The 22,616-nt window shown below is 29.2% G+C and overlaps 1 protein-coding gene across 4 annotated transcripts in view; it reads left to right on the top strand.

Annotated features, from left to right (window-relative positions):
- Positions 1-22,616, top strand: part of LOC148229364 (protein gooseberry-neuro-like) — a 59,972-nt gene that overhangs the window by 4,821 nt on the left and 32,535 nt on the right. For 2 of the 4 annotated variants that reach the window (XM_088197738.1, XM_088197739.1), the window contains exons 3-4: positions 222-362; positions 15,154-15,265. In XM_088197738.1, the coding sequence (XP_088053864.1) occupies positions 222-362; positions 15,154-15,265 (253 nt within the window). The remainder of the gene's footprint in view (positions 1-221; positions 363-15,153; positions 15,266-22,616) is intronic. The other 2 variants (XM_088197741.1, XM_088197740.1) reach the window with 1 other exon arrangement.

Below are 22,616 nucleotides of genomic sequence, written 5' to 3'. Positions count from 1 at the left end.
TGTTTTGTATACTTTTACAATCGGAAAAACTAGGAATTTCCTGTAGCATAACCGCATAACTATTGTCGCGTTGTGAGTCCGTTAATTTTTAACCGATTCGCACGGTTCTTGCCCGTTTTTCACGGTAACCACCGACCATGTCGCGATCGCAGTTAATCGATCGATCACCGAAACGCTCTAAGACAGATTTCTTTAATCGCTTTTTTACCATGATTGAACAGGAAACGGGTTCGATACGACCCGGGGTCATAGGCGGGTCGAAACCCAGGGTCGCGACCCCAGAAGTCGAAAATCGGATCGAGGAGCTGAAACGGCAAAACCCTGGCATATTTTCATGGGAGATAAGAGACAAATTGATCAAGGTAAACTACCATTATATCTAATACACATTATATGTACACATAGTTTGTTTTAGTTAGTTTAATTTATCAGTAATCATTTGAATTCCAAGCCTCAATTTTATAGCATATTATTGTATAATCTTACTCTTAAAAATGTATGCATTATTTAATTAATAATATTCAATTACATGAAGATATTATTAATATAAGCTATTGGGTGTATAAATTACAGAATTTAGTATTTTTATCGTATTAAAAAATATATTACGGTATATGTATACATTTTTATGGTACGCGTCGTATTTTATTAAAATACAATTTTTTATGAAACTTCCTATTGTATGGAATAAAAATAGATTATCCTTTATTATCAATGCAAAGTTTCCAACTTTGCGTCCGCAATTTATTGCAGAGTATTTTAAAACAATCCGCTTACAATGCGAAACTTCCGCGCTTTTCCGTTCCATAGAATACAATACAGACTCGCTGTTTATTGAAACCCAACAGTTTATTAAGTAAAAATAAAAAATCGCAAACTTCCACTGTGAATTTATTGTTCGTTAATGCATGTTCGGTCGGCTGATCTTTCTGTTCGTTTTGTATTTGCATAATTTTAAAATATATATTTTTATTCAATAAAATTGTTGAATATTGTTATTATTGTAATATACAGCGATATAAACATATCGAAAAACGATAAATTTGCTAATAAATCGCTCAAATGCCGTAAATCAAGCTCGCAACTCAACTGCCAAAGGTGACGCTGTCTTTACATCTCATGAATCTAGCATCAGGGCTGCTTAAAGTTTTTATATAGATTTTTTTTATTATTAGAAATACTTGGGTTTTGTGTTTATGTATTTTTATTATTAATCAATATATTTCATTCAAATCCAATTTGATTATTATTGATTAAATTACTTGATATTAAGCAACGTAATATGTATTGATTAATAATGAAAATATCAAGTAGATTAAATTAATCTTTATCGTCTATTTTTTATTACAGAAAAAATTCTATATATATGCTAATTAATTTACAATACTATAAAACTATTTAAAATATATGTTCAAAAATCAAAGGTGATATTTTAGAAGCTATAATGATATTTAAGGGCAAACATTATTATTACAGGTGGCCCTCGACTTTCAAACGTTCGACTTTCACACAATTCGCTATTTCGCACATTTAAAAAAAAAACAATTTTTTTAAATTAAATTTTTTTTTTAAAAAACGTTTTGATAGCGGTAATCTTTTGCTTCAATCGGACATTCGTATGATACAAACAGGTCTACGATATGTTCAATTTTGCAAAATAAAAATATAATTAAAGAATACGTTCAAAATGGTGGAAAATAAAGATATATTTTCACAATCTTTAATGATATGTTTCCAAAAAAAACACAGCAAAAAAAAAACATGGATGAAATGGAAAATCTTTGTCATCGTAGATCGAACACCAACATCTAAAAGATGTCCCTCTGAGTATTTCAATTATTCAAGCAAAAGCTCTTAGTTTGCAGAAAGATTGGAAGGATAGATTAAAAAAAGATTTTAACACGGTTTTTCAAGCAAGTAACGGTTGGTTTTACAATTTTAAAATGAGGTATTATTTTCATAATATTAACTTTACTGGAGAATCGGCTGATGCAAATAAAGATGCTGCAAAAGAATTTATTTCCTAATTATCCAAAATTATTGAAGATGTAGAATATTCCTCTAGCCAAATATTTAATGTAGATGAGACAGTTTTATTTTGGAAAACTCTTTATCAATGAAAAATATTAATGAAGCCTTCACGCATCTTGACAAATTTTTAATATTATGGGAGATTGTGATCCCAATGGAGAACGCATATCTCAAATGCGTGGGGCGATCAATAAAAACATAGCATGTTATAAAATACTATATGAAGAAAAGAAAAAGAATAGTGGAAAACAGTGAACTCTTGATAACTTTTCAAAGGAAACACCCGCAAACCCAACCTAAACGTTTCTCTTATACACCTTATATTTACTTGATAAATAAATATTTTAAAATACACACAATTTCAATTTTTTTTACTTTCCTCTACTTTCGTACATTCAACATTCGCACACATTTTCAGGAACCAATTATGTGCAAAAGTCAAGGGCCGACTGTATAAGTTGTATAATCTTATTTAATTTATAAATTATGTACATAGTAGCAAAAATATAAATAACAGTTTTTAAAAAAATTAATTATTGTAAACATCACTAAGCTACCATTTTATATATTGATTTTTTTAACAGAAAATTTAGCCTGAAATTTTAAATATAAGCTAAATAATCATACAGTACAATATGATATAATCAATAGTTACAATATTTTTTTTTAATATTTTGTGATATTTTCAATAGTGGAAATTTCTTTGATAAGCGATAGTTAATTATTAAATACAATTGATACCTTGGTATTATATATACATACCCTTATCCATTTAATTGTATCCCCAGTTTTGTGATTTTTGTGAATGCCCAATTTATTTTTTATAGTAATAATAAGAGGCGTATTAAACATAGTTTTATAGTAACATATTAATGCTCTTATGTGTAAGTTTTCCTACAATTCTTTTTGATTAAAATTACTTGACTATGTAACTTTGCTTCCACCATTCTTATGCATGTTTTATAAAAAGCGATTAAAGAAAATCTGACCGATTAAAACTGTCATTAGTGGCTATACTGCGAAAGTAAAATTAATTTTCTAGTTTTATGCCAAAAACGATAAAAAATATATGTTTTAATACAAAGAAATATTTTACATTTTAAAAAGTTCAAAAGTGTAGTGTGGCTAAAAAATATTAAACTGGCACAACTCCCTGTCGTTAAAATTGCTTCATTTACCGCGTGGGATTTTTTCCATCATAAAATATTCTCCAAAACGTATGAGATGAATCGTCAAAAAAGTGTAAGAAAAGAGATTGACTCAAGTGACTCAAATTACGCGTGTCTAAATGCAATCGCAAGTCTTTTTATTGTCGCACCGGACAAATTGCGCCCGAGAGTGACTGTTCCGTTTTTCCACACCGTGAAAGATCATTTTTATTAGGAACGTGTGTTTATTTTAAGACAGATTCTAATAAAGTGCATACTGGGGAGAAATGGGATAGTGGTAAAAGTCAGCTAAGAGTGACACTATTGTTTTGTACTCAAAATAATATCACGAAATACGTTTCATAATTATTTAATCATAAGTATATTTCAGAGATTGCAATTCAATTTAATTTAATACAGTATAGACCATTTTGAGATGAAAAATATGCATCAGAAGTTTTAGAGAAATAGAAATCTTATTTATACTAACAAACATAAATGAGCCAACCCAATGCTTGCTGATATTGTATTCAATTTTCATTCATAAATAATTCATAATTTTCACTATAATCAATTTTGTCGTCGAAAATATAAAATTGTCGTTGAAAATATTTTGCTAGTAAATAAATTGCCATTTTATTTACTAGCAAAATATTTTCAACTATCGAAATTTTTTAAAATAAAATATCGAAAAAGTTTAATGGTGATCAACGTTTACATGTATGTAGTAACTTGATTTTTTCAAATAAAATAAAGCTATCAAGAAACATTAAAAATATTTCATAGTTCTTTAGACACGCATTAAATTTTCCAGAAGAGAATATTTGTGTTTGTCGACGGTGTTTAAAGTAGAAGTTTCTCAATTAAATGAACTGTCCGAATCAGATCCGCAACTGATTTATGAAGGTCGAGGACTTTTGTCATACATATGTGGATTATTTTCAACACCATAAAATATCATTCTTATTACGAGCATATGTATTTATTTTAAGACACATTCTGACAAATGTGCACAGTGCGGAAATGGAACAGTAGTAAAAGTCGGTTAGGCGAGACAGTATTGTTTTGCTTTAAAAAATAATTTCACGTTAGGCGTTTGATGATTATTCATGGCAAATTTAGCATCTCTGGCTGGGCCCGAGATCAGAGGACCGGTCCTCCGAGACGGCCTCAAGTGGCCAGTGGCCTCAGGGGGAATACTAATGTATGGAAGGTTCGCTACTATTATTGTATGAGACAAGAAAAGCCGACAACCGCCCATATTGCTCCATTTGGTACACCCGCTATCGGTCAACCCGTTATGACCGGTTGATTTTTTTTTTTTTGTTATAAAATGAACAGCAACGATAGTGATTTTTTCAAGATAATATCTTTACACCATTCCAAATATGTATTAAATAAATAATAAAATAGTTACAGTGAACTCTCGATTATCCGAGCTAATGAATTTAAAGAGGGCACAAAAAATCCAAAAACGGTAATTTTATATATAATACATAGAATAAATTATTTTTAAGAAAATATCTGATTTGATTGATTTTTAAATATCAGTAAAAATTGCCTTTGCACTATTTTATCATTTTATTCATATACTAATTATATTACTCTTCGATCTTAATTGTCAAAGTCCTTTAACATTACAATTAATTAGCATATTTAAGTTATTGTACTCGCCTCAGATCGGCAAAATCTACTAAATCACTTTCTGCATTTTAAAGAATTTTTCTAGAGGATCCAAGAAGTGTCACTTGCTATACTTTTATCCAGAATTTAGATACTCCATGTAAATCATTATTTATAGTAAGTTTTAACATAATTTTATCAAGAACTTTTGGTTAAGAATGGTTTTAAAAAAACAATACAGTATTGTCGTTTCATTGATAAAATTAAAGGCGTATTTTTTTTACAAACATAAGCCAGTCAATATTTTGTTGTTAAATACATATAAGATATTCTCTATGAGCTGAAGTAGCACATTATTAGAGAAGTTTCAATACCTTATATGTACGACCTAGCTAAATTTATTAATCATCACGATGTTCATCCGTGAGTTTAGAAAAATCTAGGTTAACCTAATCTTTGATGAGCAATCGGAATTCTGTTTATATAATAATCACTAATTTCGACCTCCCAGATACGATAGAAATTGAAAAACACTAAAATCTATATGAGATTCAAACCCAGGTTTATGAGATCAATCATCAGTGACTTACGCCACTCGTCTATCATGCTGGCTATATAATTAATTTATATTAAAAGAAGCATTGTCTAACAATAATAAAACGTTTTCTTTTTAAAAGTTCCGTAACTTCAGGGGATCCCATTTATTGAACCAATTTTTCTATTATCCGTGGAATCAAGAGGAAAAATTTTAATTTTTGTCCTCTTGAATTTTCTAATTTAGCTGCTTTTCCACACATAAATCCGCAGGGAGCGACGTTTTATTCCATAAAACAGGGCGCGATATTATTTTATAAGACAGGGCACAATATTCATAAAAAAATACGTTTTTTAATACATGGATAATTTGTACCCGTATTAAATGTAAATGTAAAGATGTTATAATTTTCTTTAATTTAAATTATAAAAATATACTTTAAATAGTTAATTAGACCATTAGAAAAAAAAATAGCAATGATTTTGAAGGCACAAGATACTGCACTACTGTGTTCATAGATATCAGTTAGGTTTTTGACAAAGTCTGGCACGATGGACTGCTCTGTATGATAAAAGTGAACCTGCCGATTTTTTTTTATAAAATATTAGAATCCTACATGAGAGATTAATACTTTCGCATGAAATTCAACGCGGAGTGCACGTAGCTGAAAGAAAACAACTCCGGAGTTTCACAGGGAAGTGTATTAGAACCGGTACTCTGCCTAATATACACAGCTGATCTCTCAAATTATGGTTCAGCAACAATAGCGACATGACCCATTGAAAGCGTCAGAAGACCATCGAACAATGGATGAAAATTTGGGGAACGACAAAAACAACGAATGTAACGTTTACAATGAATAAAAAGACATGCCCAAAAGTATATCTGGACAGAAGGCTCACATGGCGGAAACATATCTTTACTAAAAGGAAACAACTTGGAATGCAACTTTGAAATATTTACTGAAGAATGGCACTGGAAAACAAGTAACTTATGTAAAAGTCAATTATTAAACCAGTATGGACATAAGGGATTCAACTTTGGGGTAGTGCCTATGCTTCCACCATCACCATCATCCAGAGATTCCAAGACAAGATTCTACGAATGATAGTCGACGTTCCCTGGTATGTTCCTAATGTGGTAATACATAACGAACTTAACATTTAATTCATGAAAGATGAAATAACGAACAAATACACGACATATAGAGACAGACTAAAACTCCATCCAAACAAAATGGTAACCGAACTATATAATTGTAGATATTAACCGAACTATATAATTGTAGATATGACTTAAACGATTTAGACTATCTGACATACCTGACTGAAATATAACAATAGTTAATTGGTATAAACAAATAAATTAGTATTATATGAAATAAATTATATTTTATAATAATAAATATGGAGAGCCATCCAATGGGATGTTTTCTTTACATGCCAATATCATAATTAAAAAAATACTAATTGTTTATGTATAGACAGATTGTAAATAAAAAATATATAAACACATTACTGTCCGTTCACGCCTTTTCGCGTGATATCAAAACTTTGCGGTTAGTCCGTTCACGTGCTTTCGAGGCCTAATAATAATGTAATTTAGGCTTTAAAAAATATTGAGTAAACATAATACGATTAAAAATATTAAATCTTTTATTAAGAGATTGCAATATATACTTATTTAAATTTATAATTATTTCGGTATTGTAAAAAAAAGTCACCTTTCGTCAAAATATAGAAAAATATACATTAAAAAATCCTCTAAAATAGCTGATCCTAATGTGTTATACTACAACACTGACTTTAAAAAGATTGCTTTTAAATTGAATATATGTAATAATTAAATTATAATCACTAACTTTGAAATTGAAAAACATTACGGTTCATACGAGATTCGAACCTAGGTCTTTCAGGTATTAATAATTGATATTATGTATTTTTGAAAGAGCTTCTTGTAAAATATATAAGATGTACTGAGTAACAGGAAATTAATAGCATATTACTATAATATACTTGTCTGATGGACGATTAATTTGTTTGTTTCAAATGTAAATTTATTCCTTCTTACTCCTTAACCCTAAATGTGCGCAGTTTGTCACATCCAGGAAAACAATCTCTGACCTAAGCAGCTTAAAATGCTCCGATAACACCAATCCTGTCCAGCCAACTTTCTCATCATCCTCATCATCATTGATTTTTGCAAACTTTCCTCTTCTTGCACCCATCGCACATGCACCGTATCTATAACGGTTATGACCGCGAGATGTGTATCTCGTGTGCAGATTTCCGGTCAGATATCGTCTCTCTTACGGATCGTGACTGAGCACGCCTCCACATGGCCGGCAGCTCAGTCATCAGCAGTCGTTTCGCAGCTTAATGCGATCGCTTCAAAATGACACATTTTACGAGGCGGCTTAATAGCGCGATGACAACGCTTTAATGATATTCCAAGGTCGCTGTTATTTACAGCTGTGGTGATCGATCAAAAGAGAGGTGTATAATCATTTTGATATTTATTAGCGTTCTCTTGCTAAAATTAGGTTAATAAGCTCTTATTTTTCAAAGTGAATTTTGATCATATATTCTAAACTAGTCAGATAGTTTTGAGATAAATTTTTAAATTTATGCAATGCTACTGTTTCACAAACTTTTGGCGTTCTTTTTCAAAATAAAGTAAGCTGGAAATAGCTGGACTAATAATCCATAATCAAAGTCCAAATAAGTGTGTTTAAAATGGCAATGATAAAAAATTTATGTTAAAAATATAAATAATAGGATTTTTACAAGAAGGTAAGTCAATGCTTTGATTCAACTTTTTCTCATTGCTTTCTGTGTATCTCTCGTAAATAAAATATTTATCACTATTGTTTTGTAAAAATACTCAAAAAGTATTTGCAATAGTATGTAAAGTTGCTACTTTACAAAAACAATATAAAAAAACTTTTTAGAGTATTAAAAAATAAAAATAGCCCTAAATCGTTTTGCATTCTGCCGATTCCCATGCGTAATTTCTTCTTATGGAAGCGGGCTATTATATCACCAAGACACAGATAAAAACGCCGGCCGGTTAGAGTAATAGAAAATCGCAAAAATATTGTTGGTCAGTCAAATACTTTCGATCTTCCGAGAAAGTATGCATATTTTTATCTGAGCGTCTTATTTTATTACTTAAGAAAAAATAAGGCCATAGCAAAAATTTACAAATATGTTTTTCTCATTCTCAGATCTCTATTAAAATGCATATTATACATGAACCCGTCTTTAATTATGCAGTGATATAGAAATGGCAGTGAATGCCAACTTTTTAAAAATATTCGTACAAATTTAATTCTACATAATAAAAAATGCTGGACAAAATTTCTCAAGAAATATAAATTATCGATTTGACATTTTTCTCAAAAAATTCTCGAAAAATAATTCTCGAGAAACACTAGTCTTTATGCACGACATAGCTTAATTTTATTTTATTTTTTTAGACTGTAAAATCTAATATGAGATGATCGACTGGACTTAAAGTCGTTGGATTCCTTAAAGTAAGGCGGTAATTAAATCATTATTACATAAGTTAGTCAGTAACCTTAAAGTTTTGAGCTACTTAAATAAGTATAAACATATAAATGGATGCCGCACCATTCTAATGCTTGCACTACACTCTCTGGAAGTTATCCGAACCGAAGTTCAACTGAAGTCGGCCAAGGTCACCGACTTTTGAGTAGCGGCCACACTGCCACAAATTTCATATGCCGTCCAGGCGTATGCATGGCGGCTGCTGTCATGTACAGCTGGCATATTTGCGCGCGATAGAAAAATGTGCCAAATAATCGCAATTTTTAAATTGTCATATTAATAAAATTACGCTACTGATAATTATAAAAGTTTGTGTGGGCACTCACCAATACAATACCAGTAAAAACTTTTCGGTTGTAAATATTAAATTTACGCAAAATCTTTGTCGGCTTTTGCAAATTGCCATAAGGCATAAAAATGATACTTCAGAATACAGTCAACACATCTGTGACTATCCTAGAATTTGTCGCCATCGATTCTAAATAAGAATTCGTTATGGTGTGGCATTTATATAAACCGATCTAGGAAAATACATAAGAATATTCGAAACGATTTTTTTTAACAAAATCAATTACCACTAATTATTTTTTAATTATTTAATTTTAGATGAAAAAAAATATAATAACGATATTTGTTAAAAGAATATACTATCAAAAATATAATTAATCCCTTTTGGTGCCCTAAAATATTCAAAGATGTCAGTAAGAGTCTGTTGAAGTCCCCGATAAGCATGTGGTATTAAAACTTGACCACGTGACCACGATGCAGCGCTCGACGTGCGTGTTAACCATAGGACGCCTACGCGCATACTGAAATTAAACCGAGTTACTCGTTCTATCTCAATTTGCGAAAAACTATATCATTATCTCTCTCACTGTCGTCACTTAACACGCGAGAGAGCAAAAGGGGAAGTATCTCACCGCTCGAGCTCGAAAGAGCAGCATTAACAGCTTAACGCCCAAGGACTCGTATACAAGTCTTAAAAAAACATTGTTTAGAGTCCTGTGTCATGCGTTTTCTTTAATTAAAAAAATACTTAGATACCATAAAGTTTGCCTCTATATTATAATCAGAGATGGTAGTATACTATTTCTACGTACTATAAATTGAAAAATAAATTATATTTTACTACATTTTTTTAAAAAGAGTTATCTTATCCCATTGCGACGCAATCAATGAGACGTCGCCTTTTTAGGGGACGAGATTTTTTATGAAATATATTAACCATAATTATTTATTTTATGTAAAAAATAAAATTTTATGTTGCACTTCTTGAACAGAAATAAATTTCAGGGTCAACTATCTGGCTAGGTAAACATAAAACTAACCCAAACATCTCAGTTGATAGTATATCAATTAACAAAGTTTTTTAACCTAAAATTCTGTATGTTTTGCAAAATTAAAAAATAAAATCGTTATGCTATATGTAGATAAATTAGATAGCACAGTAATCAAAGAACTTCAAAAAAATATCATATTAGCTTATTGTAAAATAAATATTATTGCACTTAAAAGAATCTCTGAGGAATAAAATCATAAACGAATAAATATGTATTTTTCATTCCTAATATTTTGTGTAAATTAAAAATGGTTGCGATGGTTACAAACCAGTTATTTATGATTTAATAATATGTATGTTAAAATGCTACTATTGTATATTTTTTTGTATAAACGATTTATAAAAAATATCCGCTTATAATATAATATAATTTGCACTCACCAAATTTTTCGGCGTCCTTTTTCTGCTTACAACTGCCACGGACACATTTATTTACATCATTACACTTATGAACCACACTATATCACTATTTATATTTATTTTTATTATTTACACATTTTTCATTTACACTATTCACATTTCTTGCTACGTATAAAAACACTTTTTTCACAACTAATCCACATGTATGGTGTATATTTCCATATTCCATGTGCAGAACAAACACTACATTTTCTTTTCACATATTTCTCTCCACTTTTATTTAATGGTGGATCGACAGCACGGGCAGGCAAGATGTGGTAGAAACTTGTGAAATGTCTTCAGAATCGATAGATTCCACTAAATTATGCATCCTTCCTTAGCCTTACTCAAAAGAAAATCTTTGAATTTAATTTCACTGTTACGATTAAAATTTTGATAGACACTGAACGAATAAAACAACGCGCATTAAAATAAATAAAAAACAACCTTTAATTCAATTGTTTTTCAAAAAATTATATAAGGTAACTAGGTAACTATTGATCGATGAGATCAGCACCTGATATAATTATTACAGTCCATTATATATTGTAAGGCCGGTAGTTCTTGTTTTTCCCCGTGTCTATCATCTGGCTGTTATGAAAAGTATGTATCATTCTGAAATCTCATTTTTTATTTGTTTTTCATATTTGCATAAGTGTTTTACAATGTTTTATTTGTAGAATTTTATATTTTTGAAATTCTGGCAAACCCCGATTATTTCGTATTGTTCCACAAACTTCTGTTTTTCGTAAAAATAAATATTTTTCAAGTAAAACGCTACTTTAAAATTTGTCAGCATAAACACGGTGCCACTTGTCTGATATGGGTTTAGTACTTTCTTTTCGAAATATTGGCGTCTCGATTATGAGCTTTGTTACTTATGAACTATACCCATTTTAAAAAGTAGACTAAACCACTTTTTCAATTCAATTACTGTCACATCGTTCCATTGAGCATTTTTTTTCCTTTATATTTTTGTATTTGCAAGATGTTTGCCGATGATATAAATTTGTTTCCGAAACTATTATTTTGAACAAATCATCGCCAATAAGTAAATTGGCCACTTCTTTGATGCTTTCGCTATTATTGAGAAAACCTTCAAAATCGTGCAATTTTATAAAAAAAAAAACTTAAAATTAGATAGTGTAATAATTAGTAAAGATTATTTTAAATTTCTACCACTACTATGAATTATATTTTTTTTACTGTAAAATAAAAAATATATATTTAATAAATAGGGACATTTATTTTTTCAGCTTCAGTAATAAATATGTAGATTTGGCTAATTTTGTTTTTAAAACACAATTTGTATACTTACATGAATTGAATTAAATTTTATTACTTTGTAGAAAAATATTATTCAGCCATTTTTCTCTTTCGTACGTACCATAATATAACATAAAAACGTATTGTAAATATTTTCGCTACCAACCACGTACGCTATTGTGTTTTACAATTGTAATATTCGTTTTTATTACAATATGCTGCTTTTTACATATATTATTTTTATAGCGCCCTTTCACATTTTGTTTAGTAATATAATATTTATTATTATCATCCTTTTCTCTTCGAAAAACTTTGCCGATTCGATCCGTGCTGGTCGATGTGACCTCGAACAATAAAAGGGATCAATTTTAATGATCGCTCGCATAATAATTACGGACGCGTTCGCGAAATGAAACCCTTTTACGATCCCAATAGCATTAAAACTTACACACGCATAAGTCGCTGCTCTACACTCGATTATATTTTTTTTGTTCATTTATTTTTCGGTCACCCTGTAGGTACTCGCTCGTTGCATTGCAAGGATGCATCTGCCGCGCGCGATGCCAAATCGCTCAATGTTTTCAATGCTAATTCGACACGCTACCGAAAATGATTTTATATTGAAAAAAATAACCTTTTTGTGTGAGTTTTCGTATAAAAAATAACTTTGTGATCTTTTGGCCCGGGATGAATAGACAGCGGCGTTTCAGATTGGAAAAAAAATCGTTCAATTTTGTGCAGTTCTCTTTTATGTTCGAGGGAGCTTAATTTATTTTTTTAATTAAGGACATTGTGCGGAAAATGTTATTTTATAATTTTTATAAATCGCGCACGATGAAAGAGGGGTCAATAAATGACTTGATTATTATTATTCTCAGTCTATAAATAATAATAAAACATGTTTATATTTTTATTATTAAACAGAAATAATTATTAGGATTAAAGTTTTAATTTTTTATTTTCAACTTCATAGGTTCACATATTGTGTATGTTACACTAGTGAATTTATATTTTAACTAGTATAAATATAATTTCACTAACCCAGCCAGTTAAAATGTATACAACAATAGATTTAAATATCTGATATGATCCGGTACGCGTATTTTCACATGATCAGAGATTTATAGAATTGTGTAATCATATTGTATGACAAAGTACTACATTATTTAAAATAATTTTAACAAAACCAAACCTAATGAAAATTCAAGAACTATTGTTCACTTTGGGTTTTGTTAATTCATTCAAACAGCAAAGGGAATTTTTGTAATTTTAAAATGAGTTTTAACGACAGTTTAGAGCAGCATAAAATTTCACTAGCAACTTTTTAGTTAAATTATTTTTTCTCTAGCAGAATCTACCGGTGAAAATATATTTGATTATGATTTCACTGAAACGCCAGTAAATATTAAACTTCACTGGTAATACACATTTACTGTAACATACATAATATTTGCAATCGGTTGAAGGAATGAGTTATTATTATTTGTATTTAGTTATACTTCATTAGCTATTTACTTAAAACCTATAACTTTTTAATTTGTCAATATATTATTACTAAAAAATATCATAAATTCTTTAACTTTTTTATCGATTATAATTTTGATAATAACACCACTGTGTTGTAAGATTTATGTCGCAAAAAATTATTACAAATATAATTCGATTTATATAGTCTTATATACCATTATGTTTTTTTTTATAAATATCATAAGTAACTTATATCTAATAATTTATTACCTTTAAGTAACTTCATATATTATAAATTATTTATATTAATAAATACTAAATATGTATTACATATTTTTATTTGCTTTTTATAATATGAATATAATATTTAAGAACTGCTAATTATATTTTATACTTTGACTCGGTTTTTAATAACTTCCTATCATTTTAATTTAAAATTGTTGAGAGTCAATAGTTTTATAATTATAAGCCATATAAGAACCAACTTATTTGTGCTGAATTTTTGAAAGATTCAATACTTCAATTTTAGCTTCGGTGTACAAGTATATTTCGTTCCCAAATGTGCTCGTATATCAAAGCAAAGTTCTCCGCTAGAAATAATAAAAGTTGATTCGTTATTATGATTTTTTTTTTATTTAAATTTAATATAAAAGGGTTTCACTGTATTGTTGTTAAATAGATTTATGGCTCACACCTTGTGCTTTACCTTGAATTTCTTTACTGTTTTTCACATTTTACAAATATCCCTCACCTCGTTTGAAGTGAAAGGTTTTTCAGTCACTTTCTCCACAAGAGATCTCCTATGTAGCCTCATGCTGCTTCTTGCGATGTAGTTTTATCAGTTCTTCGGTGTATAGCTCTTGGCCATGTTTCTTCACCAACTCTTGAATATCGTCCTCCTCGACGGTCTTGAGATAGTTACGTAAAAATATTTTTCCAAAAGTCTCTAAGAGTAAGATTTGTTCCTTCGGCGACTTTGAAACATCGCTAAAATAGTGATTCGGTGTAGAAGCTTTTTAAAGTTCGAAATGGGTTAGAATAGTGGTTTTAGGAGGAACAAAATTCACCTTAGTGAACTTGAATACCTTCAGTAAGTCGTCCTCAAAGTCTGAAGGATGAACTGGAGCATTATTCAAAACCAACAAGACTGGTTGGCAAATTCTTAAGCAAAACGTATTTATTTACCGCAAGAAAAATCGGATCAATTTAGGAGAATTTTTCTCAATATTCTCATGTATACTTTCACACAATAATACATATTAAAAAAATTGTACTACGAGTTAAATCTTATATTTATATATATATACGATTAAGTACCAATTTTTATGTAAAGTACATGTACATTTAAATGCATATTAGTATTTATAAAACTCTGTAATAATAATTTCCTTTTTAATTCAATCAACTGTGAAACTGATATCAATATCAATATTATTAATTAATTCACGTTCACAGACACTAAGTGTACGTCAATTAACGTCATCAATCAAACAGAGCGCAAATTGAAATGTATTTGGCGGTGGATTATAGATCAATGGCTTTCAATATACGTAATTTATCACCAGCGTATTGCGTTCGAATATGGTTTGTGGAAGCTTTCATTTCACAAAAGGCTTTGTTTTCAATTTTGCGATGAGGACAACAAAGCCTCTGGGCGTGGTGTGTGCTTTTGTAATAAGTTGTTTGCTCGATTTATTCGCGTGCTTTTCGGCTTATGAAATAATTAATAAGGATTATCATTATTAGTATTATTATAATAATTATATTTGTGTTCAGGAAGGAGTAGCGGATCCACCGAGCGTTTCTTCAATATCGAGGCTCTTGAGAGGTGGCAGCAGAACTGATCCAGATGGCAAGAAGGACTATACTATTGATGGTATTCTAGGAGGTATGTCATAAATTATAAATATTTTAATAAACAATCAATGTATATTATGTACCAACATTTCCATCAACATTCGGGATCATAAAATTGAATTTTTGGATACATAAATTTATATATGTATACGAAATAGCATTTATAAAATTGTTAATGCATCGTGCTAAGATAATCCAATATATCTCATATTTCTCATATTTTTTGCGTATTTTTCTCATGTTCTTTAACTAATCTTTTATTAAAAGTTTTTATTGTTCTCATACTTGTTTTATGAGTTATTCCTAAAAATATGATACGATAAATAAATTTAGATTTATTTAATATGAATTATTAAATTCTTTTCCATTCTTTATAAACATGAGTAAATTAATTTTGCTAGATTTATTCAGGGCATAACTCATAGAGTTAAGTTGAAATCTTTGTACAAAGGACAGAAATGGTGAGGTTAATTACATGTGAGATGCAGAACTGCTCTTCTGACGTGACAATTTGTCCAATACGAACCATGAAAATGCAAACTATATCCTTTCTCAAATTAATACGGTGTTAATTCTCAGTAAATCTATTTAAGCATTAAACATTACATTTTTTATAGAGAGAAATTTGATTTTTCTTAACGAAGAATCTGTAAAAATCTGTAAAATATTTATTAATCCCAACAATCATTAGAATTTTAAATCCTAGCTATGTTTTTAATTGATTGAATGCGAATTTCAGAATTGCATCGATATAGTACATATTGGAATATCGTTATCTCATTGATTTGAAAACTAATTTTAAGAGTTTTAAAACTTCTTTGATTTCTGCTTTTTTCACTCAGTAATTTTCGTTGAGCTACCAAAAAATTTTTAAACCGCTCCTGAATAATATAATGGCAAAGCAAAAAGACTTTTATGATTTTTCCCTGCTCGTTTCTAAAATATTTTCAAAGATTACCATACTTTTTAATGGGTCATATTTTAAATGTTCTTAGAAATTTTCTTAATATTTATTATATTGCTGTATGATTTTTAAACAAAAAATATTTTCAGTTGTATTATGAATTATAACTTTTTTCACCTTCTTTATAAACATGAGTGAATTAATTTTGCCCATTTTATTTAGAGCATAACTCATAGAGTTAAGTTGAAATCTTTGTATAAAGGACTTAAAAAATTGTGTTGTAAATTCACATGAGAGATGTATAACTGCTGTTATGATCTGACAATTTGTCCAATACGTACCATAAAAATGCAAACTATATCATTACACAAATAAATACGGTGCTTTTTCTCAGTAAATCATGCATTAAACATTTATTTTTTTACAGAGTGCAACTTGATTTTGCTTGACAAAAAAATCTGTACAATATTTATTAATCTCAACAATCATTAGTATTGTTTGATTTGATTCCTTAGCTGTAAAAAAATGCAAAATAATGTTTTATCATTTCTTAAGAAATTTGAAGGATTCTCTAAAATTATCAATAAATGTTAATTTTGTTATAAAAACAACAGTAGTTAAATTTGCTAAATTCTCAGCTACATTCAGAGCAGGTATAAAAGGGACAGGGATTTCTGATTGACACTTTGACTAAAAATTTCGATTAGATCTTTCTCGAGCATTTACCGGTTAACAAAAAATGAATGTCTTAAGAATGATTATATGTTTAAGTAATCAGCATGCTAAATTAAACAAAAATCAATGTTTTCATGTAAATGCTGTTGTCATTTATTGCAAAATATGATAAAAAACATGTGATAGAATGTGTCTTATGTGAATATTATCTCATATTAGAATGTATTATAAACTATTTATAAAATAATTATGTTCTCGTGTGTTTTATTCACTGTTTTATAATTTTTTGTGTTCGTCTGTACTTTAATCATCAGCTAGATTAAAATTTTATGAAAATTAAATAAGGAAAAAGAGTATTCTAAATACAAATATTATATATAAACTATAATAATATAATATCAAACTGTATATTACATATATTTATTTTTTATTATGTGTATCGATATCACATCACAGTCTACTATTTTCATTGAATATTTTGACAAAGGGCTACATTTTTTCATGCTACTAAAATATTTAAAAATATATATATTGCCATTTTTAGATAAAAGTTTTAGTTTTTGTTTTTTTTTTAATTTCATGCATGAATGGACTGACCACTTATCTTTTCGCTATCTCGTGAAAACGCGTGAACAGACTTTAATGTGTTATATATAAAACTATTTGCCTATAATAATATAAAACTACAAAGACGCATTGTTGTATGCAGTATATTATATAGATAAACTGTATCGATAGTCTTAAATGTAAATTTACTAATTTACAAATTATTTTTTTTTAATTTAAAGAAAAACATTTACTTCTAAAAGGAGCATGACCTGACCTAACTTAATAATTTATGGAGCTAAGCAATTTATACTTAGGTCCATAGGTTTTAATACTCATTAATATTTGGATTGACATAATAAATATTTATTTACAATTACAAATTATAGTGAACTCGTATCAGCGGCAATATGTTTTAGGATATTGATATTAATCTAAAGGTGCTAATCAAATTACTCTTCTTCTATGATTTTCATCGTAGCCATAATAGTTTATTGCATAATGGATGATTGATCTTAAGAGTCGCGAAATGGATTTACGATCATTCCAAGATTTCATTATATGGCTTTACGTAATATTTTATATGGCATATAAAGCGTGCCGTGGATATTATGTTATTACGGCCGTATAAGATAGGAACAAATTTAAATTCCTGACCAGAGTTGCCACGCTGTCTGCAGGGACGCGGTCAGGAATGCAACCGGTAATTACTAACCCCACTATAGACACGTATGCCGACGTCCAAACACGTGCATAACCCACCCATATGCCACCAGGGAACAGGGCTGCCAGATTCTTAAGACCGAATAATAAAATAAAAATTATTTCTTTAAATACATTCGCATGACATAATAACTTTCTGCCAATGCACTCTGTACAGAAAAATATATGTATTACTAAAAATACAAAGAAAAAATACTAACAACCAATTGCGATTACATAGATAAGAATAATTCTATACTATGCAATAGCTGGTTAAAAGTTGAATAGTTGTGCTTATTGGAAAGTTATTCAATAATCATGATCTTCTATGTGGTACTTCAAAAAAAAAAAATAAGGAACACAATCACTTGCAATTATATGGCATACAAAAACGAAGTTCTTTCAAAATTTCGAAATTATATATATTGAAGAAGTACTTTTCTAAATACATTTGTCGACGTGACTTAAGGGAATCATATTCCAGCTTATTTTGTAAAAAAATTGTGAGTAATAAAAATAGATTATATCTGTATTCAAAAACAAAATATCACTAGTCAAAACATGTAGATTACAAATTAATAGATTAAAAATAATACAGCTAGATAAAGAATATAGTTTTGAGTATTATATGTCTATAGCAAAAACATAATTATATATAAAAAATTTAAGAAGATTCGGCATATATCAATAATTTTTAATTTGTCTCTGAATCAACATTCCGGGAGTTTTCTTACCATATGAAAATGTAAGCATTTTCACTATATATTTATTTTTTTAGTTTTAAGAACCATTTTTGCATTAAATTATTGTTATTCTGATTACAATTGTAGCATACTGCCAGCATAGTTGTGGTAGAATAGTCGCAATGTAAAATTTTGACCCTCAAAGTGTAACTTAGATCCGACAATCTCTCTCATTCTTTTCCTTGCACTACACTCTCTGGAAGTTGGCCAAGGACGGAGAATATAGTGGGTTACTTCGGTCGAGTTCGGTTTTGCCCGCTCTAAAATCTCTTGAAAGTTGTCCGATGTTACCGAGAACGGGAGGTAAAGTGGGACGAGTAACTCGCTTCAACTTCAGTATGCGCGTAGGCGTCCTATGGTCAACACGCATGTCGAGCGCTGCAGCGTAGTCACGTGGTCAAGTTATAATACCACATGCTTATCGGGGACTTCAACAGACTCTTACTGACATCTTTGAATATTTTAGGGCACCAAAAGAGATTTATTATATTTTTGATAGTATATTATTCTAATAGATATCGTTATTATATTTTTTTCATATAAAATTAAATAATTAAAAAATAAGTAGTGGTACTTGATTTTGTTAAAAAAAATCGTTTCGAATATCCTTATGTATTTTCCTAGATCGGTTTGTATTAATGTCACACCATAACGAATTCTTATTTAGAATCGATGGCGACAAATTCTAGGATAGTCACAGATGTGGTGCTCGTATTCTAAAGTATCATTTTTATGCCTTATGGCATTTTGCAAAAGCCGACAAAGATTTTGCGTAAATTGAATACTTACGACCGAAAAGTTTTCACTGATATTGTATTGGTGAGTGCCCACACAAACTTAATAAAATGACAATTTAAAAATTGCGATTATTTGGCACATTTTTCGATCGCGCGCAGCAGACGCCGTACGGACGTCACCGGACGAGACCACACTGCCACATTTGTGGCAGTGTGGTCTCTTACTCGAAGTAGTAGATCTCGGCCGACTTCAATTGTAACTTCGGTTTGGACTACTTCCAGAGAGTGTAGTGCAGGCATTTCACATGCTGAATGTATAAGTAATAATCCAATATATGATAACCGGCGTCAATAAGATACATTGGACCTCTGTAATATTTTTTTTTAATGTTTATATAATAGCTACATGTTGGAAAAAATATTATGGCTCCGCCGGCCATCGTCTTTCCGTCTAGGTCCACTAAAGAATGTGCAAATCTAAGTCACTGCTAAATCAGTGTTACTAGTTCGGCTTAGTTTTATACCATAGTAAATAAATCGTCCCCCTAAAGTTACATATTTATTTTAATGTCATTGTAAGTGAGTCAGTTTCATTATTTAGTAACCAAACCAGGGTATTGTGATTAATTTATTATACAATATCACAATGCTTTTGAGCTTTTCAATTAATGTGCGTATCGCAGGAGAAATTCCAACACCTTAACCCTTTAAACGCCAGCGACTTTTATTGAGTCATCTGTTATTTCTCTTCACGCGTCTGTATCTCTTTTTCAAATAAATATAAAATACTTGATACACTGAATAATGAAGCTAGTACAATAATCTTTAATAATTAACAATGAAATATATTTCAAGGAATAGTTAATGATCTAAAATAAATATAAATTTAATTTATTATATCACAATTAAAAGTAGGCAAAAAACATTTTATGAGAGTAAGAAATAACTATTACAATGTCGAGAGCCCTACTTTTGAGATGCAACATGCCGTAAAAGCGCACGTGTTGCAAATACACATCACTAACCTGCGCATCGTTTCGAATCAAATTAGTTCATAAACATTAAATTTTAAAATTAACTTATTAAAATGTACAAAAATGACGCGTATACGTCACACAATCGCAATTTTCTATCACCGCGCGTACATGTTCCCTTTGTCGATTTTTACGCTTTTCGCGCAGGGCTGAAAACCAATTTTTCGACCCATTTAACCAGGGATAAATAACACGCGCTTGCGACGTCATAAGCCCTTTGCTCTGCGCCCGACCGTGTGTATGGTTGACTGAAGTTGCCATATTTTAGTTATGGTCAACTCACTCTCAGCCGTATTTTGAACCCTTTGTGCCAGACTATCCGCCGCCATCGTTACCACGTGGGCCACATTTGGTTGGCCCTCCAAATGCGAATTTCGCAGAAGATCCTCGAAGGTTTTCAGAAGTGCAGAAATAAACTTTGATCTTTATTGAGCGTGAAATACGCGACTATATTTTTCTACATTCGTCTTGAGCTCGTAATATTTGAATAAAATGCGTCTTTTAAAATTAGTTTGGGTCAATACATTCAATTATGCATGAATATATACGAGAGAATAATATTTCTTACTTCGAAGAGAAATATGATTTGCTGATTCAAGTCAATAAATTTTATATTTACGCTGTATTTTTAACGCTCGTTTAATACCCATTTTTATACCTTTTATTTTTTATTGTTATAACAGTAATTTGAAGAACCTTAAAAATTGCGGTGGTATTTTATGATTTTCTTATCATTTAACTTATTTTAAATTAAGAACCGTGAATTTATTTTAAGTATATTCCATAAGACTATAATATTTACGTATCACTGTTGTTACAACCATATATACAGATGCTTAAATAAAATTATGGAATTAGTTTGAAATTACAACACTATAAATTCTCAATGTTTTTTTTAAATATAAATTATATTTTAACTAACATCAATAAAGCATTAGCTCTCATTTAAAAAACAATTATCTATTCTACTTTAAAATGCACAACTTAATATTTATATGGAAAAATTCTCTCGCTTTCACCTGGACTTTGTTTTAAAGACTTGCCACAATTGCGGCCCTTATGGCACTTACTATTAAAAATAAAATTTTAATCCATAAAAAAATAATTAGACCCATTTTAACATATGCCTGCCATTAATACTACTTTTTCTAAATTACTAGTCATTCAAAATAAATCTATAAAAATTATACATAATTACCCTTTTTACAATAAACTTTAAAAAAATGCATGTTAGTTTTGAAATACTAACAATTATTATTATATAATAAATAGCACTGTCATTTTCATACCAGAAAATATTGTAAAAATATTTCGCGAAACCGCATTAACCCACTAATTTCTAACCTTAAATTTAAATATAAGCATAAAATGTCAAAGCACATATTTTTTTAAGTTTAGACGTTAAAGACAACTTATCAATGAAATATACAAAAAATATCATTTATTTCTGTTTTTCCTATATTTTTCTTGCTTAAATTGTAAAGGGTTTATTGTAATTTTATTAAAATTATAACCACCAACGTTTAATTTCATATTCTTATTTTTTTATCAAATTGTAGCTCTCAACATATTGTAAATATGAGAATAGTTATAAACCAGTAATATGTATAGTATAGTATATATGTTTTTAAAATTATTTATATTCTTAAAATAAACGTATTAAAACAAATATTTATATAAAATTAAAATTTTAAAACAGGGAAATATTTAAAACATGTCAATTATTAAATAATTTTTTTTTTCATATTCTTTAAAATTTTATTAACACAAATTTTCATTGATTTTTTTATAGTATAAATAACGTTTTAACTATTATTACTAAAGCATTATTTATCATGAAATACAACAATTATCTAGACCACTTTTAATTGCACCACCTTAAATAAATTTATTTTAAAAAAATATGAATTAATTATTAAATAAAAACTATATATTTTTCGTAATACGTTTTAACTACTAACACTAAAGCATTGGTTTTTATTAATAAATATTATTTTTAATGCACCATTATATAATTAAATAAATTAATAAGTTCAAAGGA

This window comes from Plectrocnemia conspersa, unplaced genomic scaffold, assembly GCF_051122295.1.
Source record: "Plectrocnemia conspersa isolate PC_06_02 unplaced genomic scaffold, ASM5112229v1 ptg000011l, whole genome shotgun sequence".
Taxonomy (NCBI): domain Eukaryota; kingdom Metazoa; phylum Arthropoda; class Insecta; order Trichoptera; family Polycentropodidae; genus Plectrocnemia; species Plectrocnemia conspersa.
Note: the sequence above shows the minus strand (reverse complement) of the source record. Positions and strands in the feature narration are given on the sequence as shown.